Source organism: Scylla paramamosain, chromosome 5 (genome assembly GCF_035594125.1).
Source record: "Scylla paramamosain isolate STU-SP2022 chromosome 5, ASM3559412v1, whole genome shotgun sequence".
In the NCBI taxonomy this organism is placed as follows: domain Eukaryota; kingdom Metazoa; phylum Arthropoda; class Malacostraca; order Decapoda; family Portunidae; genus Scylla; species Scylla paramamosain.
The window spans coordinates 18,281,111-18,298,958 of record NC_087155.1 but is presented as its reverse complement, the minus strand read 5'-3'; the positions used below and the strand labels follow the sequence as shown (position 1 = coordinate 18,298,958).

At 43.1% G+C, this 17,848-nt stretch overlaps 2 protein-coding genes across 2 annotated transcripts in view; both read right to left on the bottom strand.

Moving 5' to 3' along the window:
• LOC135100626 (uncharacterized) overlaps nucleotides 1–5,630 on the bottom strand; it is a 97,200-nt gene extending 91,570 nt beyond the window's left edge. Inside the window, exon 1 of the mRNA XM_064003687.1 lies at nucleotides 5,252–5,630. The gene's annotated coding sequence lies outside the window, so the exon portion shown is untranslated. The remainder of the gene's footprint in view (nucleotides 1–5,251) is intronic.
• Nucleotides 5,631–8,250: 2,620 nt separating this feature from the next.
• LOC135100952 (uncharacterized) lies at nucleotides 8,251–10,193 on the bottom strand. Its single transcript, XM_064004569.1, has 3 exons — nucleotides 9,081–10,193; nucleotides 8,745–8,831; nucleotides 8,251–8,298 (listed from the first exon to the last, which is right to left on the bottom strand). Exons 1-3 carry the CDS (start codon nucleotides 10,191–10,193, stop codon nucleotides 8,251–8,253), a joined length of 1,248 nt encoding a protein of 415 aa, XP_063860639.1.
• Between the last annotated feature and the right edge of the window lie 7,655 nt (nucleotides 10,194–17,848).

Genomic DNA, 17,848 nt, shown 5'->3' with positions numbered 1-17,848 from the left:
ATAATGACGCAAAAAAAAAAAAAAGCAGATAAGCAGACAGACAGAGAGACAGACAGACTGACACAGACAAGAAGACACCAACATTCCTTCACACATACAAGTAAACCACACACACACACACACACACACACACACACACAATAGAAAGAAAAAGAAATACAGAATAAACAAAAACAGACACACTCACACAGACACTCGTATAGATACAGTAACAAACAGAAGTCCACACAAACACAGACAACAGGAAAGACACAGACAGAAATACATTCACAGACAGGAAGGACAGAGAGAGAGGAGCAGACACAAGCACCTCTGGACGCGGTTGCCTTGTGCTATAAAGATCGTGGTGGTAGTTGTGGTGGTGGTGGTGGTAGTGGTGGTGGTGGTGGTGGGGGAGGGCATGGCGACGGCTGTCACTAAACTAAATTACATTTTATCTTTCTATATTTTTGGGTGTTTTACTTAAAAGATTGTTATCATTAATCTACTATTACTCCTATTAAAACTAATACAACAACTGCTACTACTACTATTATTTTTACTGCCACTACATCTTCAATTATTACCACCACCACCACCACCACCACTGGCCCAGACGTCTTCAAGGGAGAAGCACCAAGCACCGCGGCACTTCATGACCCACCCTGTGCTTCACTTTATGGGGCACGTCCTCCATATAATACTTCTTTGTCTCGGCGCCCCGATGGCTCTCAAGATTCATTTTACGGCCCCGTCCCTCTCCCGACAGTAATTGCCCCGGCTTGTGTAAATGAAGGAATAAAAGGAATGAATGAGAAATTAGAAAGAATGAGATTGAGTGAGATTGAGATTTACGAGAAGAGATACAAGAGGTAATTGAGTAACTCGCGTAATAACCTTGGGATCTGAAGTTTTAAGATCAATGTTTTCTGCGCTTGATTGTAGTGTTTGTGATTTGTTTGCATAAAGCACAGCAAATCATGTGTCCCGCTGCCCGCTTATCTCAGGTTCGTGTGCTGAGTTTATGATAAAAGTCTGTAAGTTTATTTTTAGTCGGTGGCTCCCAAATTATCTTATATGAAGCCCAGCGGTGAGGTGTTTCAGAATACATGACAGTGGTCTTCATGACGCTGAATAGGTTTGTGTGCAGTGCTTGTGCTAAAAGTTTGTAAGGTTATTCGTTGTAGCTCGGTGGCTTCCAAAGTACTGTCAGCACATTGCAGTATTCTTCGCCAAGCTGAATCAGCTAACGTATTCTTAGTTTTAGTCACAAAATTCCTCGGTTTATTTTAAATACGTTAAAAGTTTATCATCAGCAGAAGCATTATTAACTTTCGTAACATTGCGCTCGCTACGCTACAGTATTTTTGCACTGCTTGGTCGACTAGCATTTTCTCATTATCTTTTACATGAAAAATCTCTGTTTAAATTACATCCCACTTGTTGCACGTCATCTACATATTCATTTTCCAAGTTAAGGGTGGAGGAATATTCGAAATTCACTGACAAGTTCACACATTTTCAGCTTCCAAAGAAGAAAAATAAAAAAAAACTTCCTGCAGGTCAGTTTTGCGAATTCTCGAGGAAAGCTGTTCTCCTGTCTAGTTTTAGTCTTTGTAATAATTATCTCTGTTCCTTATAGGTATATAGCTAAAATATTTGCTTCTTGCGCTCCTGAATGATACCTTGTTTTAAGATAGCTGGATGATGGCGTGAAGGAGCCTTGGCCTTTACTCTTCCTCTTTTCCTTTACGTTAGTGAGTGTAACTATCATAAACACCCTGAACAGGACCAACAACTCCAGTGCTTTTCTCCTGTGGCCTCTCTTAAGCCAGCATTCACAAACCTTAATCTCATGAGTTATTTTCAGAGGTCACGGAGATGATTGGTGTCTTCCTCTGTGCTCCCGTTCATTTCCCATGATGCCTGGAGTTCTTGACGTCATCATAACCTCGCCGCTTACAGGAAATGAAAACGGTAAAATTCATATTAATTTTACCTGCACGCGTGACCGAGGACATGAATGTAATTATAATTTTCCGAGGCACAAACTAGTCGGTTATTGCCGCTATTTGGAGGCAAGTAGTGCAAATATGTAAAATAGTGAAGTGTATATTGAACAGCGATTCGGTACCAATTCTTATATTTTCCCTCATGACGTATAGGTGTGTTGGCGGCGGCATTGCGCTCACTATGTTGTTGCAAGGGAGCAGGTTTGTGTGTTTTTCCTTTCAGTAAATCTGGCCGCCTACGCTCCTGATTCATCTAAACTCATCCCTGGAAATTTTACCGCTGCCTCGTGAGTTGTTGCTTAATAATCTTACAAAGGATGAGTGTTGACGTCAGCAATGTGTTCTCAGTCACAGATGCACGAGAGTTCAATGCAGTTTCGATTTCATCCTGACTCTCATCTGCGTTGTTTGTGACCCTGCCGTCTCTGTCTTTCTCGCCGTCAACTGTTTCTTGCCACACAAGTTTTCCTTCGTTTCCTTCGTGTTTCCATCAATTGTTATACTTGGCCAGTTTCTTCCGAGCTCAGACTGTTGGTGCTTTGACTTTATTGTGTCGGTTAACTTTTCTTTTTGAGTGTCGTGCCTCTTGTCTTTATCACTTTTTCCTTTTACTGGAGTCTGGCTTCCCTTCCCCAGCCTCCCGGTGGTGCCCTGCCGCCCCTCCCGCCGTCCCGAGCACTTTTCCGGGAGTCATCATCAACCTCCTCGGGGCCTCGCGACCTTCGGTCGTCGCTTGGGAATGATCGTGTTCCATTTTAAACGCAGCTTCCGTTGCCTTCCGTCCTGCTCACCATGTGCTGCCTTGTTTCCCTTCTCGCGCCCGGCACACCTATGGTCGCTGCTCCTTGCCGCCTGATCATCCGAGCACCGCTCTCATTTACTTGATGCCCTCACAGCCTTCTCTCTAACAATCTACAAAGGCTAAAGTGATTCTCATCATTCGTTTTCTCGCCGAAGAGTTAATACGAAGCTGCTCATTTTCTCTTTGGCTTTTATTGGATGCATAATATAGTCATGACTCTAAGATTTTCCTTTCCGCCTCTAATTCCACGAGTCTATCCCAAAGGCAATTTCTATTGCCTTTCATGTCTGCCACTCTGGCTGCCATTCTATAAATTATGCCTCGCTGTGGAGCTGGAAAACTGATTCAGTTTGAAATATAAAACCAAATATGTGCCGCAAATGGTTTGAAGTGCGCTCTGGTAATGCTGCGAGGTGAGGCCAGGCACTGCGTGCCCACCATACCCTGGCACCTGTCTGGTGGTGGTGGTGGTGGTGGGTTAGTAAAGGTGATAAAAGAAATGAACACATCTGGGCTGGGCACACTGCGGCTCCTGGATTAAAAAATATTACAGACTACTTGGCCTAGAGCCTCGGGGACATATTAGCGATGATTTGGCACATTTAATTTCAAGTCGGCGAAGACAAAGAGCACAGCACCAGACCGAGACCTTGCTTGTGTCCCGTCCAGGCTGGCGTGAGTTGAGTCTCATCATATATAACTTTACTGGATCATGAAGCAGAAAGGAAGGACGTAAGATACGTTACGGCCAAACACAAGACAAGCAAAACTTCCTGCCAGACTGAACAAGTGACACGTTGCAGAGGGACAAGCTCGCTGGACACGTCTTTGCTGCAACTGCCGATGCTGAGGCCTGACCTGCTGTGACATGCTGACAACAGTTTGACACACACACACACACACACACACTATCCAGAGAAGCGTGAAGTTATCTGCCCAGAATTCATTGCTTTGAAGTATATGATAAAATAACTCGAAGCAAATATAATTAAAATGTCTCGTGTCTATATTTTCTATTAAATTTGTTTTAATCCACACAAATAATATTTTTCCTAATTCCATAAACAGTGTCTAGATATAATATGTAAAGGTATCTAATCTTATATAAATACAATAAAGCGTGTTGAGGGGAGCGTGCAGGTCTGTTAGAATCAGTAAAAGAGACGTTATGTAAGACAGTTTGGGAACCACTGCTCCGCTATGTAATTACGTCACAGGCTGGAAGGAAAACTGCGAGACATGTCAGGTAGGGTGTGTGTGTGTGTGTGTGTGTGTGTGTGTGTGTGTGTGTGTGTGTGTGTGTGTGTGAAGGAAGCGAAGGAGATGCATCAGCGGGTTATGGTGGACGCGAGAAGAAAGATACAGTTATAAAGAAATGGATAACACATGTAAAGAGACGAGGGTGGAAAATGGAAAGCAATCATGAAATGAGGCGAGAGAGAGAGAGAGAGAGAGAGAGAGAGAGAGAGAGAGAGAGAGAGAGAGAGAGAGAGAATTACACGTCACCTGAAGCAGTGTCACCGCCAACAGGCACTCAAGAGACACAGCATTAAAGCAGCGCCATTCCTTCCACAACTTTTATTTTCCTACGAGTATCGACCACAGCGTCCTCCCCTCACACACCCTTCCTGTCCCTCCCCCTCATCCTCACCCTCACGCCATGATCTTTCCTCACTGACCTACCCAACTACCATCCTTAACTACCCTCCTCCACTCTCCTCACTGATCTCCTCTCCCTTCCTCTTTCTTCCTCTCCTCTTCCTTTCTGCCGCAATAATTAACTTTCCGAGATGTTGTTTAATGAATCTTGAAACTCGCGGCCTCACAAAATGCCTCCAGGCTCTGCTCGGGACAAGCCTCCATTATTCACTTTTCACTTCATCATCACCACGTCAGCCCCATCACCGCCTCAATGTCCGCCTCTCCTGCTTTCTTCACCAGCCAACACTCACCTGTCCACCCCCACTCTAACTCCGTCATCACAATACTCTCCTTCTTCCTTTTTATCAGCTCACGGCCTCGTTTGCTTCCCTACACTCGTCAAGAGGCAAGTTTTCAGCGTCCGCCTCGCCGCCTCACTCGCCGCACAGCTGCAGCACCGCCAACATGGCCAGCGCTTCTCACTTTGGAATGTTCCAGGTCTGTATTATTTATTTGACGACCCGTTCCCTGATAAACCTTGCCGTGTACACTGTACAGGACTGAAGCAATTGGACGCAAACTAGTAATGCTGATTTATTTTGCAAACTAGTAATGGTGATTTATTTTGCAAACTAGTAATGGTGATTTATTTTGCAAACTAGTAATGGTGATTTATTTTGCAAACTAGTAATGGTGATTTTTTTTTTGCAAACTAGTAATGGTGATTTATTTTATTTTATTTATTTATTTTCTTTTATTTTTTGAAAGGGCAGGTTATCAGTGGAAGGGAAAATGTTAAATTAATGATTATTAATACCTGACTAAGCATCCTAGCGACCAATTGCTTCCCGGGGACTCGTTAAGGACTGCTGGTGAAGAGTCAGCCGCCGCGCCCACACGTGAACGTCACTGGCCCTGATCTGTCAGCTCGGCCTGGCGGGGGAGTGCCTTGGTCTGCACTGCATGCCGGGACCCGCGCCTCGAAATTTCAGCAACGCATCCATTATGTTGTGAATAACATGATTGCCGGAGAAGAATGGAGGGAGGCGCAGTGCTCACCCATCACGATGAAGTGACTGCTGCTGTGGCCAGACGGTGAACACGATGCATGCGCGAGATTCCTGAATGTGTCTATTAGAAGGGAGACGAGAAGAAAGGAGACATGAGAGAGAGATGCGGGCCGCTCCGATTCCCCCTTCCCCTGATGGCATTCACGGTTCCCTCCAACACCACTCCGCTTGGTGAGGCGCGGCGTGGACTGGCCCCGGTGGCCCGCCCCGTCCTGTAGCGTCCTTGCTCTACACTTCTCACTCTTTCTTGTCTCCTTCCTTCGTTTCTTTCATGTTACGGTTATTCCAAGAAAAATTCTGATAACATTTGCAGCCCGTCCCCCTCCATCCCACCCAACCCCGCCAGCCCCACCCCGCTCTGCCCCGCTCAGCCCCGTCCCACTCCCCCCCCTCTCCCCGCCGCCCCACGCTCACACTCACTTCATTACGGTGCCCGGCGGGATTTTCTTCGTGGGTAGATTTAATCCACTTAATTTTATCGCTGCAAAGAATGATTTTCTTTCGCTTTACTTTTTAGGTTTTCCTGATTCCCGTCAGCTCAGAGGGTCCCTCTAATTATATCCCTCTTTAAAACGGCGTCAGAATTAATGTAACTTTTAATGAGAAACCAAAACGACCTAATGATGTTTTAGTGCTGCTGTTGTTGGTGTTTGTTGTTGTTGTTGTTGTTGTTGTTGTTGTTGTTGGTGGTGGTGGTGGTAGTGGTGGTGGTGGTGGTGCTGGTTGTCTGTTTAGCCTTGCTCGCAACGACTGAGGATGTATCTATTTGACAAAAACACCCAGCCTGCCTCACGCTGCCCTCATCTGAACTCTGCCGGCTGCTTCACCACTTGCCTCACGCTGCTGGCTGCCTCACCACCTACCTCACGCTGCCGGCTGCCTCACCACCTGCCTCATGCTTCCTGCTGCCTCACCACCTGCCTCACGCTACCTACAAGCAAGTAAGCCAGCCGCCGCCACCACTGCCCTCCACAGCGCCATGATTTACTAGCAGCCTCACACCTCTCTGCCTCCTTAGCTTACAAGGAAGCTTTAAACTTCTCAAACTTTAGCCGTTTTTCCTGCCCATTATGTCCGCCTGTCACCTTTTACAATGAAACTAGTTACAAAAGAAATAACTTTTTTTTCACCATAATTCCCAGGCGCTCCTCGGCAGCGAGACGGGCCCAACAGCGCGTCCTTGAGTCGTCGTGCTGGAGGCGCAACGCATCCAATCAACACGGGAGTAACTCAGTCATAAATTCCGGTGAATGGTCGTCTCCCAGTCACACACGAAATTATGAAAGATGAGTTACGGCAGCGGTCCCGGCGCGAGGCCCCGCCAGGCGCTCCGCTGTGCCGCTGTGCCTCGCTGCTTCTCTGTCTCACAGCAGTGCACCCTCGGCTCGGTCAAGACAAAAGACCCATGTTTAATTCCCGGGACAGAGAGGCGAAGCTTCTTTCACCTCGAGGCAGTGTTTGCCCGGCGCAGACTTCACTACCAGGGGAGCGGGAATGAGCCTCACCCGCGCTTCTCTCCGGGGAAGAAAGGGTTCAGTGTTGTTAATAACGATGGCCCCGGTTCGTGCTGGGTGAATTTTTGTGATGTAAGCTGAATATTCTGATCATAATAACATTAGTTGTCTGTGTTGTCAGTGTTATCTGCTGGTGCTCTGACTAGATAAAATAATTAGTTAAAAGCAAAGAAATGTCAAAATTGAGATTCAATTCAAAAGACATTATTGCATTATTTCAAGCCATGAGTTGTTAGAAAGCTTGCGCGTCTTGTTTTGTACCACTGGCACGATGTCTGTGTGTAAACATTATTCAGTGAAGGAAGCGCGCGCCGTAGCACCAGCCCTGTCTCTCCTGTGTCTGCTTCACTTTCTCTTTACTGTCATCAATCTTCATATAATTTATTCCCATCTCTGTATTGATGAACATATTCGATACGCTGAGGTGCAATGGCCAGCACAGCGCGGAGGATTAGGAAGATTGATGCGCGGCTGAAATTCTTCATGGACTCATTTTTTTGTCGATTAAATATGCAAACTTGTATCGAGAGAGGCGACGCCTGATGCGCTTCTCATTTTTATGTAGGAGTGAATGATGGCTGAGGTGAGGCCTCGTCATACTGAACACTTATGTAGTGATTTCATTAATAACTTTTCATGAAGGAAACGAGTGCTTCACCGCTGCGGCAGGAGAACAATTCCGCCCACTCCTCAATGAATATTGCTTTTTCAACCATCAAGGAATTGTCAGGAGGCACTGCAATTGGAAAAAAAACATCGATGATGAACAAACTGATTGGTTTGACAGGAGGTGTACACGGCGTTACATGGCACAGAAGTGGAAAGAAGCGGCACTTTGTTGTTGTGTTGCTGCAAGTCAAGGAGTGACAGCCTCAGGCAGCGAGGCTAGTGGTGAGAGTTTTCTCTCCTTGTGAAAACTTTTCCCATCAGGGAATACAAAGTTCGATGTCGTAATGCTGGACGAAATATTTCATTAGCGCCATAAGGACCGTCAATCCAAATTTCTTGAAGTGTCAGCTGACGGAAGCTGACGCTGGTGTTCGCGAGATGAGAAGGTTTGTTTCTCTACACTTTACACGTCACGCGTTTATGTGAAATGAAGGAGAAGACATTGCTCTTAGTGTATATTAGTAGTGGCCTGAAACTTACTCCCAATAATAACAAATTAATGTCCCGCTCCAGCTGACTTTCAAGATCAAGACTAATCGCCTTTCGGTGTTGCGTCACGAGGTCTATTCAGCCAGTGAGAATAAGCTGTCCTCGCCGCACACTGTCTCTGACTTCCACACAGAACAGTGTGTGCCCGAGTGTAGCTTAAGTGTTTCACGGCAAGCAGTTTGTACGTGCCAGTCTCAGCGGCGGCCAGCCGCGCACTACGGCGTCGCTGATTGGCTGGTTCGCTTGGTGCGCCGTCTAGCCTTTATCTTCTCATGCTCGGCAGTGCTTGTAGGTCAGTTGTTTGGATATTCAACCTCGTGTTTTCTTCTTTTAAGTGGAGGGCTTCTAAAATGGATAATCTTATCTTGTCAGGGCAGCTGTCAATGATGTCAGTGTTGTCTTCTAAGATTTTCCTGGTGATGGTGATGTGCTCTTGTTGTAAGTGGTTTTTCGGGGCTCCGGCAGCTAAGTGTAGTGTTAAACGTCGCGAGAGCTTTGTAGTAGTCTCGCCGATATAGGTTGTAGGTAGGACTTCGCAGTTTCCTTGTTTGCAGGTAAACCTACATACGACGTGTGACTTCTGCATTGCTTCTCTCTTGATGTCTGGACTGTTCTTGAGGAGGAGATAGCTGGATTTCTTATTCTTGTAATATATCTGCAATTATAATTTTCTTTCTGGATCTGTTGGCTTCACATTGCTTCTGACGATTTTTGTTATTATTCGTTCTTCTATATATGCTGATGAGTAGAAGGCTCGGTAGAAGAGGATGTTGTCGTCTTTCGTGGTGGTGACGTTTGCATTGTACCAATTATTGAGGATTTTCTTCGTCTGGCGAAAAATATCGATCTCCCTATGTCCGTTTTTAACTAGCACTTGGGTTGATCTTTCTATTTCTTGATGTACTTGTTTCCAGGTACTGCAGTGTGTAAGAGCTCTTCTAATAGTGGAGTCTTTATATCGTTGTGGGCATTCACTTCTACCGTTCAGGCAGTGTCCGGGGTTTGTAGTTTTAACATAGACTTCTGTGTTGAAGGACTCGCCTGTCTGCTTCACGAGTATGTTGAGAAAGGGCATGGAACCGTTTACACTGTTCTCTGTTGTGAAGTTGAGGCCGGAGGCTTGTTGAAGGCGATGTCGGAGCTGTTCTATTTCAGCCTGATTCTTCGTCTTGATGAATATGTCGTCTATGTATCGGCAGTAGATGTCTGGTTTTTCTGTTTCTTTGGAGACTTCTTCTTCTATGCTTCCCATAAAAAAGTTGGCAAGTAAAACTTCAAGGTGTGAGCCCATAGCGACCCCATCAATCTGGCGGAACTTGTTTCCACGGGGACAAATGAAAGGCGCTTCTTCCGTGCACCATTCAAGCAATTCACGCAGCGCTGCTTCGGGCATGTCAAGTGCGGGGGTGGAATCGTTGTAGTAGATGCGTTGAATAATAAGGTCGATGGTGCGGTCCACTGGAACATTTGTAAACTGAGATTCAACGTTCAACGAAGCGATGACTCCTTTGCTGTTGCTAGTCTTGAGTATGTCGAGGAAATCTGAGGCTGATTGTAGTAAAAATGTCGAAGGTACGTAGGGGGTGAGGAGAGTACACAGTCTCTTGGCTATCCCGTAGGTTGGAGCAGGAATTTGTGAAATAATCGGGCGAAGCTTATTGCCAGGCTTGTGGGTTTTTATATTCCCGTAGCAGTAACCCATGCTGTAGTCGCCAGTGAGCTTATCAAACTTGACCGTCTTGCTAACAGAGTTGTTTTTCACGATGATCTTGTTGAGTTTACTTTTGAGGGCCTCTGTTGGGTCCTTGGTGATCTTCATGAATTTGCTCGTATCGTCCAGGATATCGTCTAATTTCCGTAAATATTCCTTGGTGTCTATGAGTACGTATGGAGAAGCTTTGTCTGCACGCCTGATTGTCACTTGCGGGTCAGATTTCAGTTGTCTTGCAGCTTCTTTGTGCCTCAGCTCGATGATAGTGCTGTTGAAGCTGCCTCTGATTTTGCTGGCTTCTGCCATATATATATATATATATATATATATATATATATATATATATATATATATATATATATATATATATATATATATATATATATATATATATATATATATATATATGTTCCCTATCATCTCTATGGTCTATTAATATTTCATTTCTGGTATATTACTTTGCAAAACATTACCATTATCACATAACATTCTACCTTTTTTTTTAATACTTCCAGTGAAATATTTATTTGTTAATCATTGTTTTATTTTTTTTTAAACAACCTTTTTATTAATTTATTATTTCCTCTAATATACGTATACCTTCTTTACGCTTCGTCAGACTTTATGAAGGGCACATTCAAACTTTTTTTTTTGCTTTTGACAACTTGACGTGACTGACAATGATACGTGAAATTATTGTGATTGTTGATCTCTCTCTCTCTCTCTCTCTCTCTCTCTCTCTCTCTCTCTCTCTCTCTCTCTCTCTCTCTCTCTCTCTCTCTCTCTCTCTCTAATTGGTAAAACACTATGAAAAGAAAGATGTTGTTTCAAGGGCACTTTAGAAGCAACATTTTTAACTCTAGATGAGTATTCCTGTGCCAGTTGGAATCACACACTTGCGCATTTTATATTTTCGCGGGGAGTGTTCCCACAGAAATGGGTATTTGACAACTCTTGTTGGTTATACCCACAATGTAACACATGCGCTCGTAGGGGAAGGGTGTGCGCCAGTGCTCCCAATAGATTTCTGACTATGGGAAGTAGTTCTGTATCCAATTGGCACAGGTATACCGAAATAATTTTTCGAATAAAAAAAAGTGTGAAGGAAAGTTGCCATATCTTTTGTTGTGTTAGATGATTTGGTGCAAATTTTCTAAGTGTTACTCTGAGTAAAATCTGTTGCGCAATAGACATGACCCATATACTAAAGCTAGTTTTATACATTATCTACGTTTATTTTTTCGTAGATTTGAGTCATGGACACAAAACAAACGAGACCAATTACTGAGGATGACATATGTCAAATACTGAATTCCATTGTGATGTCTCGGTCACCAGACATCACACTGGAATCAGTCACTGATGGCGGGAACCCCTCAGCGAACGTCTATGGCGATGTCTCCCCTCCCCCTCCATCTCGTGGTTCCTCTCCACCATCAGAGACACTCACAGAGTGCAGTGCTTTGCCTGGTGATGGTGTATGTATTTTATCATAAAACATAGCTAATAATAGTCCAGAATACTTATTTTTGTACCAAAGTACCATTTAGAATCAATAAAACATTTTATATTGTAATTTTCTTCCTACAGTGATTCCAATTGGCACACGTTTAAAATCACCTATTTTGATTCATTCCAGGCACCATGATTGCCTTGCAGCAAAGGTTTGGCAGGCAGAATATGGCATCCACCATCTTGCTACTTTACTTTGCTAACTATTTTTTCTCTTATTTTTTTTTTCTAAATACTAGCAAATCACAGAACATTACTTTTTTTTTTATTTCATTGGACTCAGTCAGATTTTCAATTTCTTTTATTACAAAAAACTTGCTAGCAATAGTAAGGAATACTTATTTTTGTAGCTGACAATCATTTAGCATCAATAAGACATGTCTTTATATTTTATTTTTATTTTTTCCTACCGTCATTCCAGCTGGCACACGTTTACCCGAACGTAAAAATTTGTATGTATACGTTTTTAGGGTTAACACAACTTCGGCAACACGCAGAAAGAACTCGCATTCTTCCCGCCGCCGAAGAGACAAAAAGTGAACAGTAATGCAAAGAAATGAATAAAACCACTAACTAAAATAGCATTATACAAAAAAGGAAATTATAATTATACATCTCTTCAAAAGACCAGAGGGTGAGGAAAAAAAGGGTTAACTGAGGTTTACTTCATTGTTTTGTTTTGTATAATAGTATAGCTCCTTATTTTCCATGCATCAGACTATCCAACTATCTCTCTCATGAAATAGATCCTCTCCCATCCCCACCATACTATCCAGACAAAGACTTACGACTACTCACAAACAGCAACGCGTCATGAAACAGATCCTTGCCACAGACATCAAGACCCGCAGAGATTCCCGTGCTCTTACAAAAAAAAAAATAAATAAATAAATAAAATAAATAAATAAATAAAATAAAAATAAATAAATAAATAAATAAATAAAATAAAAAAAAAATCACTTACCATACGCGGACTATGAGAGAAACAGAATGGCTACTTACGGATAGTGAGATAGTGAAAGACGTTAGGGTAGACAGAGAACGCGATGGAAAGATAAGAGAACGTATCGTATTATCAAAGATTTCAATGTGTGACCTTAAGTTTCAACACGATGTGGTGGATACTTTTGGTGTTTTCAAGTGTTTGTTTTGTTTATTTTTTTACGTGATTCTAGTAATAGTTTTGCAAGGATTTCTGTTAATCAATATAAAATAGGAACTACCTAAACTATCCCAACTAATTGCTTTCGTGCTCTTCGAAAATAGTCATAAAAGGTGAAAGCGTTTCGAAATATAACCCAAAGAGTTTTATTAGGATTTCCAAGAATGTACAGGCAGCTGACCAGTCTGGATGAAAGAGTCTCTACGCACTGGTAATGACAATGTCAACTACCACACACAGAATATCAAGGTTTACTTTACACAGAGAGGAAGTCTGTTCACTTCACCCGCAGAAAAGGCCACAAGAAATAGTTTCCCTTGCCGCCTCTATACGGGCGGGTGCAGCCAACACCGAGTTAAGAACATGAGAACATAAGAAATAAGGGAAGCTGCAAGAAGCGACCAGGCTTACACGTGGCTGTCCCTGTGTGAAATATACCTACCTATTTCCACCTACCATCTCCATCATAAACCTTTCTAATCTTCTCTTGAAGCTCCCTAATGTCTCAGCACTAACAACATGATTACCGAGTCCGTTCCACTCATCTACCACTCTATTTGAGAACCAGCTTCTTCCTATCTCCTTCCTAAACCTAAATTTTTCAAGCTTTAACCCATTATTTCTTGTTCTATCCTGGTTGCTGATCCTAAGATTGTGTCCAAAAATAAGTTTCTCGTATTCTTTCATCCCTTTGCCAAGTTTTTTATCCCTATTACCGTAGTTGTGGATATACCAGCAGCCTCCTTTACGGCCAACTCACGTACTTAGGCCAGTGTTGTAGCATTTTAAAGGGAAGAAATATAAAAAAAGACTTTCAATAAGCTTTATGAGATGGATGTTTGGCTCACCTAATTCCTCTTTCATAAAAAAAAAAGTATGGCAGATATAATTTGAGTAAGACCTACATGATTTTACAAGACAAAAGAAAAGAAGAAAAAAAACATAACTAGGTTTTTTTTTATTAATCTTGACCAACAAAAGGGTTAACGAAAGGATTTGCTTTGCTCCTGTTGCCTCAAGCGAAGCATCTGATTGGCGTACACTAAACTTGGAAATAATTGATTGATTGCTGGTCTTCACGGGAAAACCCAATGGATCGGAAAGCGCCAGTGGAAGTGAGTGGACCGGAAGAGTGAGGTGTCAGAAGATTAATTGGACCGAAGGATTGAGATTAGGTTAGGTTAAGTTAGGTTAGGTGTCAGGAGGTTAATTGGACAGAGGATGAGGAGGTGGAAGGTTACTGGACCTGGGAGTGAGATTTTTGGAAGAATGGACCGAAGGAGTGACGGACGGAGGGAGTGAGGTGCTGAAAGATTACTGGACCGAAGGAGTAAGGTGCTGGAAGGTTACCGGACCGAGATGTTGAAAAGCTATAGAACCTAGAGAGAAAAGACAGGACAGAGAGCTGTGGAGAGAAGACTGGAGCGAGGAAGAGGTGTGGAGATAAAACTGTATCCAGACAGATGTGGAGTGGAAGGTAAATGGAAACAGGTGTAGCGAGAGTGGCTGCCCCTATCCTTGTGTCCTTTCTAACAGTTTCCCACCGTTTAGCGCGAGTCACGAGGGAACACACACGGCCGTCCCTCTCCTCACGCCCTCTCCCACTCTTTCTCCCAGCCAGCCTTGTGTTCACGTTATTGCTCCTAATGACTCACTTACTGCTTCATACGAGTGGTGGACTCTGGAACTCCCTGCCTGTTTCTGTATTTACCTCTGCTATGACCTGAGATCTTTCAAGATGGGGGTTTCAAGACACTTTAATAAGTTTGGATAATAATTTTGGTTCTATTTTCTAGGGACTGGCATCTTCAGTGACCCCATTTTTCTATTTTTTTTTTTTTTTTTTTTAGCCTTTGGTCAGAGCCCCTCTTACACAAATAAAACGATTTTACTGAACAAAAATCACACTGGATTAAGTAAATGGTTCAAACTACACCATCATTCACTTCCTCTTCTGCCAGTGATACCTTCGGAAGTCACAATCTAACCTTGCAGCACAACATTCTCATAATCTTGAGGAAAAGCCACCGTGGTCAGAATGGTAAAGACCACACTAAATGAGCACAGTAACAGTAGATTACCTTGCCGTTAAGAAGGCTGGGTAAAGGAAAAAAAAAACGGAAAAAGCTAATTTCCTTCACTCACTCAAAAAAAAGAAAGAAAAAAGGAAATGACTAACAGTAAAGAAGAGCTATTTATAGTGTTGATTCACCAAAAGTACATCACCACTATCATCATCATCATCATCATACCTGCGCGTCTACGTACACTACGCACTCCCGCAACATATCAAACATTTATTATTTCCCCACAAACAACAATAGAAGTAAATTAAACATTTTTTTTCCCCTTCTGTACTGTACCTACTCTTTCTGTGACTCAGTAATGAACTTAATGTATTGTAGTGAGACCAAAACACCCTCACGAGAAAGGAAAGATATTTTAAATTTTAGACACTAGTGTTTAAATCCCACCGCGAGTAAATCCACGTACTACTAATTCACGTGTTTATTTCGTATCCTGTGTCTCGCTTCCATATCCTGCAGCCTCTCACGTCTGTGTTTACCAAAGTACTTTTAGACAAGTTTATAGAGGGAGCGCATTAACCTACACACACACACACACACACAAACACACACACACACACACACACACACACACACACACACAAATTGGGATAAGAAAGGAAAGGTGGGATTAACTAGTAACAACAACAACAACAACAACAACAACAACAATAATAATAATAATAATAATAATAATAATAACAACTATAATAATAATAATTGGGATATTAATGATACTACTACTACTACTACTACTACTACTACTACTAAAATATCACCATCACCAGTACCACCACTACCCCCACCAGCACCACCACCACTACCACCACCAACAACAACAACAACTTTAAACTGCACATGGTCTCTATTCGAAGCTTATCTCCTTGCTGCACTGTTTCCTCTCCTCTGCTGCAGCGCTACCCGAGCCGCGCCGAATTATGTGGAAATATCTCTCTAACAAGTGAAGTTCCTGCTCATGGCTCTAGCGAAAGAGTCAGAGGAGCGAGAGAGAGGGAGAGAGAGGGAGAGGTATAAAAAAAAAAAAAAAAAGAGAGGCGTTATGTAATCTCTTACTCGGTTAACGGAATGTCATACTTCGGTTCGCCATACCAAGCCCACTAAGGGATTGGCAATATCTGGTTCCTTCATACTTAGTTTAACTGCCTCGTAACTAGTGGAGGAATGCTACTGGAGTCGGGGGTTGGCAGGGTATACACAGCCGGTAGAGGGAGGGGGGACAGTGGCGGGTGGGGGGCGGTCATTTACAGTCAAGAACTTTACTTTCCAGAAGCTGTTCGGTAATGATGCTATGGACGAAGAGGCCGGATGCTGCCCCGAGAAATGACTTGCAGCATCCGTATACCAGCATTAGCAACGATATATATATTTTGGTTCAGCCTCGTCCTTTCTCCTCCGCTTCTTCAGTTAACCGGATTCTCTCCCTCATAGCAGCAGTAATTCGGTTAACCCCATGTCGTAATTCTTCTCTGACGGTGATTTCTGGAGCCGATTTTTACTTCATCGTATTGTTTGTTGCTGCAGAGGTGGTGGAGGTGGTGATGGTGGTGGTGGTGACTTCTAGGTTCTGGCAGCGGCTTCAGTGGCTTCATGCTGCTGAGGTTTCGTTTGAGTGTGTCCTCCTCCTCCTCCTTTTCCTCCTCCTCCTCTCCTCCTCCTCCTTTTCCTCCTCCTCCTCCTCCTTCTCCTCCTCCTCCTCCTCCTCCCACTCTGTCTCCTTTCCCTGTCCACAGAGTTGAAGATGCAAAACAACTAGGGGAACACAATAGTACACATCCCTGGATCTAACTGATTAAAAAAAGAGAGAATACAAATAGCACTGAAATTAAATGCAGCCACACCATGACACCATAATGAAAACTAGAGGCAAGGGAGAGGAACCACAACATGTACTCAGACTAAATGAAATGCAACATTAAGGGGCCCCATTCCTAAAACAATGTTCTTTCATGACGACCAATTTTCAAAACTAACTGACATAATCTGGTTTCAAATGACTGTGGTTTTCACTGATGTCGCTGGATACCCGTTAAACTATACCACAACAACCACAAAAACCCCCTTGAAAACCCCCAGTAACTTCTAACGAAACTACAGACTATTAAAAGTAGTTGAGATAAGAAGCAAGAAACGTTTGAGAATACACGCTAAGTATCTCGCCACAAGAAGTAACGTGCCACAACCTCACTACTTTCACGAGGACCCCAGAGACCCTGAAGCCGCCACGAGCTGCCAGGACCCCGGTAACTCTCTCTCGCCCCTCCCTTCCTCCTCCGCCTCCTGCCAGTGACTAACACCGGCGTTCCCTCGAGCTGATTTCTTTGGCCGCGCCGTAGAAGCCGTGTAATTATCACAGGTTAAGAGAATTTGTTTCGAAACGGGAAGGTAAGAAATACATGTAAGAAGTCTAAGTAATTGTTTTGAGAATGGAAAGAGAGAGAGAGAGAGAGAGAGAGAGAGAGAGAGAGAGAGAGAGAGAGAGAGAGAGAGAGAGAGAGAGAGAGAGAGAGTCAGCCATTCAGGAGATAAGAGATACCCACGATCTTTTCAGCGTTTCTTAAATTCTCTTGATATTTAAGAGAGCATTTAGACATACTGCTCTCTCTCTCTCTCTCTCTCTCTCTCTTCTCTCTCTCTCTCTCTCTTCTCCTCTCTACTCTCTCTCTCCTCTCTCTCTCTCTCTCGCATTCTCCGTAATTGCACTCACAACACAAATATGCCAAAACTCCACAGTGGGCGTTTAATTCCTTGCTTTGTTTAGTGTAAAGGTAACAAAAAAGTGGCACCAGCACCCCAGAAGGGACACATAACCACTGTGCTATTTCGCCGAGTGCTCCCCACCCTACCCTGTCCTCGCGCCCTCATGTCCCTGGTCCTCGTGCACCTCACTGCCGTGCCCACTTTCTGTACGTCGCTGTAGATATAATGGCCGCTTGGGTTGCTTTAGATAAGGGTCAGTCGTATCACTTTTATATGTACTATTTTTTTTTTCTATTTTATCTATTTATTTATTTATTTATTTATTTATTATTATTATTATTATTATTATTATTATTATTTTTATTTATTTATTTATTTTTTTTTTTTGTGTGTGTTCGTATGTGTGTGTGTTTTCAAGTTTGTGTTTTTGAATGTGTTATTCATTTGCTTTGAATTTGTGTGTGTGTGTTTTTTTTTTTTTATCTATTTTTTCCGTGTGTTTA

What these genes read in the sequence shown, in the direction of transcription:
- LOC135100952 (XM_064004569.1), bottom strand. Translation starts at nt 10,193, where the DNA reads ATGGCAGAAGCCAGCAAAATCAGAGGCAGCTTCAACAGCACTATCATC. An exon ending in ACTGCAGTACCTGGAAACAA is followed by an intron (nt 8,832 to 9,080) that starts GTACATCAAGAA and finishes TTATAATTGCAG; the next exon opens with ATATATTACAAGAATAAGAA. An exon ending in CAATGCAGAAGTCACACGTC is followed by an intron (nt 8,299 to 8,744) that starts GTATGTAGGTTT and finishes TCTGTGTGGAAG; the next exon opens with TCAGAGACAGTGTGCGGCGA.